The sequence below is a fragment of the Triplophysa rosa genome, linkage group LG22 (assembly GCF_024868665.1).
Source record: "Triplophysa rosa linkage group LG22, Trosa_1v2, whole genome shotgun sequence".
NCBI lineage: Eukaryota > Metazoa > Chordata > Actinopteri > Cypriniformes > Nemacheilidae > Triplophysa > Triplophysa rosa.
Window position 1 is genome coordinate 20843394 of NC_079911.1, and position 13334 is coordinate 20856727.

Genomic DNA, 13334 nt, shown 5'->3' on the forward strand with positions numbered 1-13334 from the left:
GTGTGTGTGTGTGTGTGTGTGTGTGTGTGTGTGTGTGTGTGTGTGTGTGTGTGTGTGTGTGTGTGTGTGTGTGTGTGTGTGTGTGTGTGTGTGTCTGAGCCTTCATATGATTTTTGAGTTCTTGTTTGTGTGTGTTCTGACAATCTTTGTTAGCTCTGCTCAAACCCAAATGCAAGTGTAGCGATAGTGAATTGGGTCAGTAGAAGTAGAGGCCCGGCCTATTGTGTTTGTTAGGGATCTGTCAGAACATGCTTAAAGAGAAACCTCTGGGTCTGAGGAATGAGCTTTTATCGTCTACAGATGATGACAGAGCTATTATTCTTTCTCCAATTTTACACACTGTAAACGTGAATCAGTTAGGGTTAGGATCTCAAAGTTGAAAGCTGTTGGCTTAATTTTAGGGTGCACGTTCCTTTAACTGCTTGTAGCCTATATATGCCAGAATGAATGCAAGTTTGGAACTGAAGGGGTTAAATGGGTGGGCTGAGCTTGGGGGAAGGGACGTGACTGTAAATGAGAGAGAGAGAGAGAGAGAGAGAGAGAGAGAGAGAGAGAGAGAGACTTTATCTTGAGTCTTGACTTTATTACATTCTCATGTTTCTGCCTGAAATCTACTTTTGATATTGAGATTTTATTTCCATATTTAATTTGTTTACTTAAATATACTCTATTTTATATTTCATTCTATATTTATGCCTTACTCAGCACCTTAGTTTAATTTTAATCTCATGTTTGTACTTAATGTATGTCTTTTGTTATATGTTCAATGCTTTGGCAATATTGTGAGAACACGCAATCATGCCAATAAAGTACCTTGAAATTGAAAATAGAGAGAGAGAGACGGAGAGAGACGGAGAGACAGAGACAGAGAGAGACGGGGAGAGAGACAGAGACAGAGACAGAGACAGAGACAGAGACAGAGACAGAGAGAGAGAGACAGAGAGAGAGAGACAGAGAGAGAGAGACAGAGAGAGAGAGACAGAGAGAGAGAGAGAGAGACAGAGAGAGAGACACAGAGAGAGAGAGAGAGAGAGAGAGAGAGAGACAGAGAGAGAGACACAGAGAGAGAGAGAGAGAGAGAGAGAGAGGGGGGGGGGTTTGTGCTGCTAGGTTCACCACTGACACAGGAAGAAGAATCTCATCGCTCTTCTGTTCTCTTCCTGTTCTTGTTTTTATGTAGGAGTTGCAGTTCTCTGACTTACTGGATAGAAGCAGCGAATCACACGAGCAGGACGTCACGTGGGGGGGTGCAGGAGGGTCGGCGCTCGAACTCCCCCCCCTCTGCACTCCTGTCCCGCAGCCCGGCCTGACGGCGCCCCCTGCAGACGGCTTCTTCCGGCGCCTGGGCAGCCTGTTCTTTTTCAGTCAGGCAGAAGCAGTCGAGGTCCAAATAGACAGACAGACGGGCACAGACATCAGACGTCCGATCACGAGAGACTCTCAAACCGACGCAGAGGCGCAGAAGACTGGAGGAAGTGTGGAAGTGTCTGTGTGTCATTCAGAGGTTACACACACACAGTGAGTCATTTCACTTTAACCCATCTGCACAAAAACACACAACACAGAATCTAACAGACCTAACTCTTCTAGCAACAATGAAGTCAAGTTACTTGTGTTCTACGCTGCTGTGTTTTTGTGGTTTGTATACTTTAGGGAAATTTTGTTGATGTATATGACAAAATCTGCCTTTTAAGACAATCAGAGATGTCTATTAATAAATAAAGTGCATAATGATTGTTAAGTTTTCAGTACGTGTGGAGACAATCATTTATTATAGGGTTAATATATAACAATAGAATTCTGTGTCGTCATTCTGTCTGTGTGTGTGCGTGTGTGTGTGTGTGTGTGTGTGTGTGTGCGTGTGTGTGTGTGTGTGTGTGTGTGTGTGTGTGTGTGCGCGAGTGTGTGCGCGTGTGTGGCAGTAGATGCATCACTGGTTTCTCAGACTTCACTTCATGTGAATGAAGCGGTGAGGCCTGACGCCAGCTGATGATGTCATCAACATCCATAGTTCTGATTCAGATTCACGAGAGACAGATAAAGTTATATGAGCGTCAGAGGACGAGGATGATCCGTGTTTCAAGAGTTGTTTCCAACAGTAGCTGTTAAACTCTGGTTGTTTATCAATCGTATCTGCAGTTTATTGAGCTGTTAATAGGTTGCGTGTGTTTTTAATGCAGACATCAGTGCATGTTGTGGGTGTGACGTGTATTAAAACAGCTGTATAACAAGAGTCTGTGTTGTTATTCTCTTTTAGCTTGTCTGAAGGACAGGTGATTGTTTGAACTTTTTTTGTAAAGCAATAGGAAATGCAGAATTTACAACTTTAATGCTGTGTCACATTTTACGAATCACTGTAAACTTTTAATGAATCAGTTCAGGACAAATCAATACATTAAACAGACTCTGGGGAAGTTAGTAGGTTAAAAGTCCAGGAATAGAAACATCTTAGTTCTTAGGGTTTTTGAAGACAAGCTGACTCTTATTTAAGGTGACGGACGGTTTAGAGAATCTAAATGTCTTTTTAGAGCCCCAAAAATAATGACCCTCCTACACACACACAAAGATGGGGTGTTTTGAGCATTCTTGTTTTGAGTCACTTTATTTATTTGACACTTTTTTTCTTTGATTAGAACACCCACATGTACTGTGTGTTTATTTGTGTCCAAGTCTGTCTGATACTAACAGGACACTGTCTGTTTTTGATTATATTTGTGTGGTCTGTTTTTGAGAGTGTGTGTATCAACTTTGAGTGCTCGTGTAAAGTCTGTGTATTATGTTTGTATGTTGTGCTAGATGTGGAATTACAGGGGGATTTTATGAAAATGTAGCAGCATTCTGTTGATGGTTTTCCTCTGCTTTCTTTCCACAGAAGTGAGGAACAAAGTGAAGATAATTGCAATGCCGTAGACATCAACTCCACCAAAAAGCTTCTGGAGGAGAAAAGACATTACGATCTAGCCTGTCCTCCCGTGGTGACATATGGTACGTACCGTGGACTGAGGGAGGTCAGGAGACAAAAGAAAAAGCGTCGCATGGAGCTCCATTCACCCGTTTCTGAGGGAGAGGAGGGTACACATCCAGATAGCCATGAGCACACCCACGTCTCTTCCACATCAAATACAATGAGCTATGGTAGTCAGGAGAATCCGACCTCTGTAAATCCACGTATATGTCACACATCTCGGATAGAAAGTGATTTGACCCTGAGTGGCACAGACACAGAGACTAGAGATGGGGATCCAGCCATCATACTCCCTCATATTGCTGATAGAAACTCTGATCAGTCAGTTATTTGCATAGGACACTCATTTCACAGAATACACAAATTAGAACCATATCCACTCAATTTACAATCTGACAGTGGACAGAAGCAGATCGGAACACTAAAGACGCTGTCTGTGGATCCTCAAATGAGCCGCAGACGAGTACAGGGAGAGTTAGAAGAGAAACTGGCCCAAGTGGATTCTGGGAAGGATGAGCAGGTCCTTCGATTGGAGTCTGTAAACATGGTTGACAACATTCTGGTAAATGCTTTTGTTGCTTTGGAAAGAATGGAAGTACCTGACCATGGGAGTGACATTCTGGCAACCGGTGAACTTCCAGAAGATTCAGAGCCAGTTGTGTTTGAAGGGGCAGCGGTTGGCAGTAATGCGGAGCAGCAGTTTAGCATGATACTGTCGGATCAGATGCCGTCTTTAGGTCTGGAGGAAGCCCAAGCAGCGGGCCGCAGCCACGCGGAGGGATGCAGGTCCACGCCTTCCTCAGGGTACGAGTCCATTGCCGGCTCTGACACTGACATCAGATTTTGTGTGGCCTCTGATATCACCGCTACCAATGTTCCAATCAGCTCTGAGCATAAGGAGCATGATGCAAATCAGGCATTACTTGAACATTTTGTGGAAGAAAGAGAAATGAACCGAATCGGTGCCTGTAAGAGCAGTGCTGCTGATGAGATGTTATCAGTGAACCTGCACATTCTTCCAAAAACAAACAGCAGGTCCGAGCAGCCTCCGGGGAACATCTCTGTACCTAAAACGGAACAAGATGGAGGGAGAAACAAATCTCAGGATACAGCCAAAGACTATACAATGGGCAATAACTGTAGACGCAGCCTGAATAGTGACTCATGTTATGTTTGTACAATCGATACTGTTAGCTCAGTAAATCGTGAGAGTCAAAGCAGGTCCGAAGCCTTTAACCATAGCCTCCCACCTGATAAAGAGGATTCTGATAAGAAAGACACACCAAAGATATCAGAAATTTTAGGTCTGTTCCCATCTACACAAAGCCATAAATCAGTGGAACGCAAAGCACCTCAGTCGGGAATCTCTGTAGATGAGTCTGTAGTCCAATCAGCAGATGAGCACGCGTGCTCAGAAGGGCACGACTCCTCTCAGTGGACTTCCATCGAAGCGTTTCGCTGTAATGTCACGGATGATCAGAGCCCTGGGACACTCGAGGATGATTTGGAATCGGAGCTCAGCTTGGACACTCCAGCAGAGGGTACAACATCGGCTGCCTCTTCGACATGTAGAAAGATTCAGTTTGACTTCCCAGGCCATTCCAGTAGCTGCTCGGCTTCCGTTCCCCAGCATTCCCGACTTCTTGAGCTAGACCTCGTCCGTGTGGACGGAGGCTTTGCCATCATCAGCGAGGAGGAGGAGATGGACGGCGTGTTTGTGAATGACACAGGGCCCATGCACAGTCCTAGCTCACGTAGAGCCAAAATGTACCCCTTCTCCCTGTCTCCCATCTATGAGGAGGAGTCTGTGCGTGAGGAGGCGTCAGGGAACGAAATGCTACAGGTTCCCCCTGCAATTGAAGAGGAGCAGAGAAGTGTTGAGCAGCCGGCATTGTCCGTTCTTTCCCTTCTGCAGTCTGTCAGTGAGAAGCTGCAGTCCAGCATTCAAAGTGCTTCAGATGAGCTTCATACAGTGTGTTTGGGATCCGTCCCCAGACCCCTGTGGGACCGCTACAGTGAAGACTGTGAGGAAGAGGATGAAGATATCTCCAGTTTCTTACAGCACCAGCAGGTCACTGAGACCAAAACTGTCAATGAGCCAAACACCGGGGATGAGTTCTGCTCACATATTGATCGGACTGCCAGTGAGGCTCAAGATAGACTACAGGAATGTGATGGCATGGCCGGCAATGTTGGAAAGAGTGCCACCACACCGTTCTATCAGTATTTGACATCCAGTGTAATGCCATCAGCTGAGAGGGAACTTAAAGCGGCTAAACACTGCAGTGCTGGATGTCAAAGTGAAAGTAACACCACCGTGAGGGTACGCACAGCGCTCAAGTTGGTTCATGTAATATGGGATACGTTTGCATTTTTTTTTAGCTATTCTCTGAGTTTTGGTCTTTACGTCCTCACAGGGAGAGCTTGGTGGGTTTGGAAAGTTCAGTCCTAGACCCTCTATAGTAAGTTCATCTTTCTGTTGATTATGTTTTAGGGTTCTGTTAATGGTCTTCTGTCCCAAGCTTGTCTTTAAAATATGAAATTCATTTATTGCTTGCTGATGTGATTTTATTTGTTTATTTAGCATCTTTAATGTTTGAAATGGTATTTATCCACACATGGAATTGTGAAGCTTTGAGGGCTTGAGATGTTTTTGTATTTAGAGGATGCTGGTTGTATTGACGATGTAAACAGGGCTCACACTCACTGGCTCTTTTGATGTTTGTCATTCATGTTTTTGACACAGATATTATTCATCTATGAGGGTAAGACGCTTAGCGGTGAGAGAAGAGCCATTTTTGATGATGTGGAGGATGCAGAGAAGGTCCTGGTTTCTCATGGAGCTACGGTCCATGCAGTAAAAGGATGGTAATGACTTTTATTAGCGAAGTATTTATGCGCACGCACGCACGCACGCACGCACGCACGCACGCACGCACGCACGCACGCACACACACACACACACACACACACACACACACACACACACACACAAGGGTGATTTGAAATGTTTTTTATTTTGCACTGAAATCTCGCTGATGAATGTCTTCTGTGATATACCTGCATTCTCTGTGTCTGCAGCACTCTAATTCACATGAAAAAGCAGATGATCGGGAGGGGGTAACTTTGTCTTTTCTATAGAAAGAGTTTAATAAAAAAACAATATTACACACATTCTACGAGGTTAATTAAGTTTGCGATGCGTGCAAAAGCATAATCAAACCATCTAGTTTCTGTGTTCAGGTTTCGGGCTTTCTGTTTCTCTATTTGAGTTTGTTACATATGCAGCTGGGCTGCGTACAAGAAATTGGGTAAACATAGAAGAAAGAAAAAGTGTGAAAAGAAAGACAAGAAAAAGTATGATGATCTTTCTCTCTCTCTTTAGTGTCTGTATGTTCTCTTTAGTGTGAGCTACTGTTTATTTATTGGACAAAGATTAAGACAGAAACACACTTTCACACTCAAGTTTGTCAGCTGTAGTTGTAGTAGAACGGTGTTTCTGTGTTTAGTTGGCTGCTGTACGTGGATTCGTGGTTCTGTGGACCGTGTGTTCTCTTGGAAGAGGGTCAGACTGTGAAGATCAGTGAAGAAACTCAACAGCTCAAAGAACCGTTCTTTGAAACTCAACAGCTTCAAAGAACTGAAATGAAATCCGTGGGCTCTATCAGAACACTGCTGAAGGTACAGTATTAGGAGCTTTCTCTCTGTAGATCTGTCTGGTCTGATGAAAGTCACATTCATGTTCTCATCTTTAGGATGACAGTGTTCCAGAGGCGCATCTACATGTCAACATGTCTCAGATGAGCGATACGCTCCGTCTGTTTACTGCAACAGATCTGACGGAGCAGCATGGCACTGTGTTACTGTCCGACCTCTGCGTCAAAACTGGATGGTGAAGTCTATTTCATCATATCTTGATATGAACGTGTTGAGGTTTTCATGCCGACTGCTGCGTTTGTATCAGATTTGCCGCATCTTTTCTTCTCAAACTAACAGTTCGTAACACATCTGATATGTCTATAAACCGTCTTTAATCACATTTACATTTAGTCATTTAGCAGATGCTTTTATCCAAAGCAGCTTACAAATGAAGTTATCAGTAGAAGCAGTTAGTGCAACACAAGGGAAAAAAATGCATAAGTGCAATAAAACTTGTCTCAGTTGGCCTACCACAGTATACGAAGCTAAGTACAATTTTTTTCACTTAACACATCTAGGTTGCTGGTTTTGTATGGAGTGATTATTACACTTAAAGGTCTGGCTGGCATTGTGCTCATATTTATTTTCTGAATATCTGTTTTTTGTATGCATGTAGCTGGTTGGTTTATGACAAGCCTGGATTCAGCGGTAATTCTGCTGTTTTGGAAGCAGAAGGAAGGGTTACATCCATTTTCCAGAATTCCCCTGTTCCGCGTGTGAAGAGTCTTCGACCGTTAATAAGGGTACACGTTACACACACCTTTAGCTGACGGACACACATCACATTAACACATGCCATCTACCTGACACAACTACATCTATTGATGGACATCTGCTATCACGTTTCAGTCTGTCACATCATTACTGGTGGACAGAAGAGAGTTTCAGGACAACATCTGTGTAAGCGAGTCTGTGTTTTTTAATTGTACGTATTCTTCTCTTCTGTTACTGACACAGGGTGGACTGAAGGTGATGAGACCTCTCGACCCAAAGGTAAGACAGCACACAGAGCTGTTCTCGGATCAGTGGATGGGATTGATGTTTTGTCTCTGTTGTAGGTGATATTGTATGAGAAGCAGCAGTTCCAGGGACAGTATAAGGAACTGTTGGATCACACAGGCAGTCTGGTGAGCACAGATGGACCGCTCAGCATCTCTTCAATACGTGTTCTGGGTGGAACGTGAGTCTTATGTACATATGTGTAAAGAGTTCTCTTGTTGACATTTTGATGCTCTTTATTTTGATTTGTTACTCATTGATCAGATACGCGTGATGTTCAGTGTGTTTATTAAGCTTTTATTAAGTTTGCTTTGTGTGGACTAACACCCTACCGATAACCCAAACCATCAGACAAACAGGATTTTGTTTTTTTCACATTTTTAAATAAACATCATTTGCTTTGATTCCTCATGAGGACCTAAACATTTCCTATCTGGTATTACTGTCTCTGTGGGGACACACTGTAGGGTTTGGCAGGACCACACAAATGATTATATTCTATAGACTTCTATTGTTTTTATACTCAGTTAGTTATAAATACTAATGCTAACCCTCAAAGAAAAGTTTACTTTGTAAAAACTAGGGATGTAACGCTTCACTCAGCTCGCGATGCGATGCGATTCACGATTCTGATCTCACGATGCGATTTATTCACGATTTACTCACAATTAATTTTTACAAAATGAGTTGAAACGAATTAGAAATGAACAACTTACCTTGCATTATTTCTTAAATGCTTCACGTTTCTTTGTATAATAAAATTATCTTTTATTTCAAATAACAAAACTAAACTGCAATTTTATAACAAATTAATAATAGGAAAAGTCTCTTTAATATAAACAAACTAATACTGTCTGTGCTTTTCTTGGATTTTTTGCATTTAAGAAATATCAGCATGGCCACGTTTAGGTTTGCAGTGAACATGGCGGCCCCTGCTGTTCAAAAAATGTATTGCGATTCAGTTCACACCTCAACCGATTTCGTCACACATTATAATTGATTTTCAACCGGCTCAGGTGAATCGTTACATCCCTAGTAAAAACACTATATACTGTAAATCTCAGGTTATGCTCACTTTCAGTTAGGGCTAGTAGAAGAGTAGATCACTGAATATAAGAAAGATGGTGAAGAATGATTCATGTTTTGGCATGGGGCAGAGATCTGTCTGAGTAATATTACTGCAATCAGATGTGGCCTGAAATGTTCTCAGCCCTTGGTAAACACTTGTGTAAGTGTGTATTTGTGATTGAAGGAGCTATCAGCATAACTGAGAGAATACAGTGTGTGTTTGTCAGATGGGTGTGTTTCTCCGAAGAGGGGTTCAGAGGTCATCAGTGTGTTCTGGAAGAAGGTCAATACAGCAACTGTACACAACTTTTCAGCCATACTGAGTACACGATTAAATCACTGCGCTACATTCAGAGTGTAAGTTTGTTCTTTTTCACTACGGGTTTCTTGTTTAAGAAAGATATTTCTTGTAAAATATCTGTGTGAAACTCAATAACAGCAGAACGTCACACACACAAATAGATGCTATAAAAGTGTTTATGCATTTGGCCCACATTTTTCCCAAAGCAACTTCCAGTGCATTTAAGGTGCCATTTGATGAGTTTGTGTGTTTCTTGGAAATCCTTGTTATTGCTAATCCATGAATCATCATGATCTGATCAAAATAATGAAAGGGGAAGGAATCAAGCGCGAGTTGTGTAGCACAGTCTGATGGAAACGATCAGTGAATGACGATGATGTACAGTAACAGCAGAGGTTTGGTAATGGCGGTGTGTTGTCTGCTTGCTATGTCGGGTGACAACTGTAGGATTTCTGGGAGCCTTCGGTTTGTCTCAAGAGGTCAGATGAAGAAATCAATGTGATGCATGCAGACGTTCCCGATCTGCGGCTGAACGGTCCGTCTGATGAAGCGGGCAGCATCCACGTGATGAGAGGAGCGTGAGTATTACATGAGGTTTTGAGATCATTTCATTTCTAAAGTTCTTTCCAGCATCTCTGGTGCTTGTGTGTTACAGGTGGGTGGCGTACAGCGAGCGGGGTTTCACGGGAGATCAGTATGTTCTAGAGAAAGGACGGTATCCTGGGGCTCTCGAGTGGGGCAGCGGGGGGAAACCGCCGTGCTCCCTGAGGCCGATTCGCAGGGTAAGTTCTTGGACTGGATCCCTCATGCAACATACGCACGAATCATGTTGGCAAATATCCTTAAATGCATCCTTCTCATTTTCATTACAGGAGATTTGCGGGATTGTGGAACCGACGTTTTTGGTACATTTGCGTTTCGTGTGTCATTGACATGAACATGAGTGGCGGCTCGTGATGCTGACGTGTTTCTCTCTGACCGCAGCTACATGCCTACACCCAGACGCATTATGCTGGTGAGTCCAGAGAGTTTGTGGGTGAAGCTCTAGACTGCGGCATTCCGGGCCTCGTATCGTTCCGGGTGAACAGAGGAAGGTGAGAATTTGACGTCAACAGCAGATTGACTGTAAACCCATGGTTATAAATCACAGATCAATGGATCTCAGACAACACCTCCACCATCTCTCTCTCACTCACTCGTCCCTGTGTAGTTGGCTGCTCTTCGATGAGGAGGGTTGCTCTGGTAACCAGTATATTTTGGGGGAGGGGCTTTACCCCGACCTCACTTCCTGTGGTTGTGAATCAACAGCCATCAGGTCCCTAAAGCCCATTCCATACGTGAGTGATTTATGCTATCAACACATTTCATTCAACTTCTGACGACAAACGTCATATTTGAATTGTTTTCTCTCAGAGTTTCACAGATCTGTCCATTAGTTTGTTCTCTCTCAGCGGCTTTGAGGGACTGGAGGAAACTTTATTCTCTGACATGGAAAACATGAGCATGTTTTTCAGCCAGTCTCTAAGAGTCAACAGCGGCCTGTAAGAACTCTAACATAACTCTGTTTTTTATTGTGTTCTGTATGAATTATTCTGACAGCTTGAGTTCTCCGGCAGGTGGGTGGCTTATGAATACAGTCAGTTTAACGGCCGTCAGATGCTTCTGGAACCTGGAGAATATTCAGACTGGAAAGAACACAGTGGCTGGGACACGATTGGATCATTGAAGCCTCTCAGACAGGTTAGATAAGACAACGACACCCCCTGCATTTCATCAGTAGTATCAATGTTGTGATGTGTCTTGTTGGCCATCATGAGTGGAATCTATACATCCAGTTTCTTTATAGCAATAACAAACGGGATGCTGGGAGTTCTGCTGAAGGACACCACAAGACTGTCATTATTTTAGATTTGGTATTCTAAAGGACTGAAGACCTAATGTTAGTGGTCTCTTCCTCACACAATGAATACACTACAGTATATGTGTGTGCGTGCGTAATTTAGATGCAGGATAGTACCAGTTAATAGTTTGTGTGAGTCTGTGCGTGCTTGCCTTGTTGCGTTTCATCTTTGGTGGAGGCTGGCGTACACCAGACAGACCCACACACATGTTTGTAGAGATAAAGCTAGGCACTGGAACATTTTTGAAATCCATCTAAGATGTAGAAGATCTAGTCACTATGCTAAAGTCCCTAAACTTTCAAAACGGTTGTTTCCTTATCAGCCTAAAGTGCACATTCAGGTACGGAATCGAGCACTGGGCTCTGTCGTGACCACAGAGAACATATTGGAGAGTTCCTTTCCAGCAAAAGCCTTTCTGAGTCCCGCTGATGGCTTACTGAACACACAACGTTGGATCTTCGCTGATGGTCTTCTGAAAAACATGGTCCGTATGATGTCAGGACAAAGAAAAGCCCTTCCTGAGAGGCATTAAAGATATAAATGGTTCTTCTTGTTAATAGAACTAATTTTAAAAACATGAACTGAAGCGTCCTTAGATCTTTAAAGGTGGGAAAACACGCGCAGTTTCTGCCAATCTCATATTAATCTTGAGTACCTATAGAGTAGTATTGCATACGTCGTAACTTCGGGGAGTGTTTAGTTTGATTACATTTATATAAGAGAGATACAGCTGTACAATTATTTCCGGAAAAACACGAGCTGCTGGAGGCGGGACTACAGCACGAGCAAGCAACACATCATCACATTATTTAGTTTTTTACATTATGCACGTACGTGCCGATTGCCAACAAAACACAGACGTATGACTTTGTTTGTCTTACCGCATGCAGTTCATGTCCGGCATCTTTTAGCTCTGGGACCGCTCCATCTATCAGTTTCAAACCATCTCCAAATCCAGCATTATATCCACCATTTATATAACATCCATCAGTGAACAAACAAACACACCTCAACTTCTCTCACTATCACAAGAGTAACAAGTAACAGCTGCAGGGCCACAGCGCAGCCGATCTTGACGCAGCGCAGCCAATCTTGATAAGCGGGTCTTCCTGTCACTCGTGGGCATGCTTTTCCGGGAGAATTTCCCAATAAAAGGAATAGGATCCCTGTAACGAAACAGTGATCTTGACTTATAAAAAAACTTTCTGAAACAAGTTGGAGTGTTGGTGGAGTGAATCAAGCACAGAAATCATACGTCCAACTCGTTTTTTAACAAGTTGACCATGTTAAGCCAGCACGTTTAACAGTGTAAAGAAGTCAGAATGCACGACATAGCATGTTAACCTGCCTTTAAGGGGAAAACTTTTTATGCCACTTTTTTTTTAATCCAAATCAAATCACTGTAGTGCATTGTGTTTGTCTGTATACCATATATGAGCATATTGTTCAGATTATTATCACAATCAGTTTCTTCACTTGAAAAGCAGTGATTTAATCTGCTGTGTGTTCGAGTAGATGCGAGGGGGCTGTCTCTCTGTGATTGGAGCAAAGGCCTGCGTGGGGGCCAGAGTGGCATTATGGGAAGAACATGGACGCATGAATCAAAGGTGGAGTCTTAATGAAGATGGAAGAATCTCATCTCATTTAAATCGTAGCCTGGTGCTAGACCTCAAAGGTAATGTTGAAATAAGATAGTGCTAAATTTTGCTTTGTTTTTCTTAGTATTTTGAACAAAGTCTTTTGCTGTGTCTCAGGTGGAAATGACAGAGATCATCTAATTTTGAGTCAGCTTTGTGTCAACAAGAGCACCCAAATGTGGGACATGAACGTGCTGTGATGCTGAAGCTATCACACATCCAGGCAACATCATATCAAAGAGTCAAGCTTGGCTTCAAAACAGTAATCCACTTTTTTTAGCTATTCACCCCAAGCAGCAATAATTGATGTGGAGCTGGTCTTGGCAAATGCACAGGCCTGTTTTAAAATTCACTGTTAATAAGAGGGAACTGCAGCAAAATCTCTCTTTTTTATGTGAAGCACATTTGCACTATAAGAACCCTGCAAGCTGGAGCTGCATTCTGTATAAAAGATGCGACATCATGCTGGATTTTCCTGCAGTTGCAAATATTTCATCTGACAAACAAAACTAGTCACTTCACTGGAGTTGTTCAGGTATGAGAGGACTAAGAGCAATGTTTAACCTTAACCATCTGTTCATGTGTACCGAGATGTCGTGGTGATTGTTTCTAAGCAGCATTTTTAATTCTAAATGAAGCCTAAAAATGTAAAATATGTCACACAATATATCACAGAGAAAATTAAATATGATTTTATTCAACTACAATTCGTTATATTTGTAAATTCAGTTCAGATTTTTTCAAATGCCATCACACCCTCAGCG

General features: G+C 42.7%; 1 protein-coding gene across 2 annotated transcripts in view; it reads left to right on the plus strand.

Moving 5' to 3' along the window:
• Positions 1–13218, plus strand: part of LOC130545899 (beta/gamma crystallin domain-containing protein 3) — a 13820-nt gene extending 602 nt beyond the window's left edge. Inside the window, exons 3-22 of one of the 2 annotated variants that reach the window (XM_057320819.1) lie at positions 1181–1518; positions 2873–5288; positions 5383–5427; positions 5712–5833; positions 6475–6646; positions 6721–6857; positions 7281–7407; positions 7622–7657; positions 7723–7844; positions 8959–9088; positions 9480–9610; positions 9688–9814; positions 9905–9937; positions 10017–10126; positions 10243–10369; positions 10446–10573; positions 10649–10772; positions 11256–11417; positions 12449–12608; positions 12688–13218. In XM_057320819.1, the coding sequence (XP_057176802.1) occupies positions 1181–1518; positions 2873–5288; positions 5383–5427; positions 5712–5833; positions 6475–6646; positions 6721–6857; positions 7281–7407; positions 7622–7657; positions 7723–7844; positions 8959–9088; positions 9480–9610; positions 9688–9814; positions 9905–9937; positions 10017–10126; positions 10243–10369; positions 10446–10573; positions 10649–10772; positions 11256–11417; positions 12449–12608; positions 12688–12770 (4830 nt within the window). In that variant the 3' untranslated portion in view covers positions 12771–13218. The remainder of the gene's footprint in view (positions 1–1180; positions 1519–2872; positions 5289–5382; positions 5428–5711; positions 5834–6474; positions 6647–6720; positions 6858–7280; positions 7408–7621; positions 7658–7722; positions 7845–8958; positions 9089–9479; positions 9611–9687; positions 9815–9904; positions 9938–10016; positions 10127–10242; positions 10370–10445; positions 10574–10648; positions 10773–11255; positions 11418–12448; positions 12609–12687) is intronic. The other variant, XM_057320820.1, reaches the window with a different exon arrangement.
• The last annotated feature ends 116 nt before the right edge of the window (positions 13219–13334 follow it).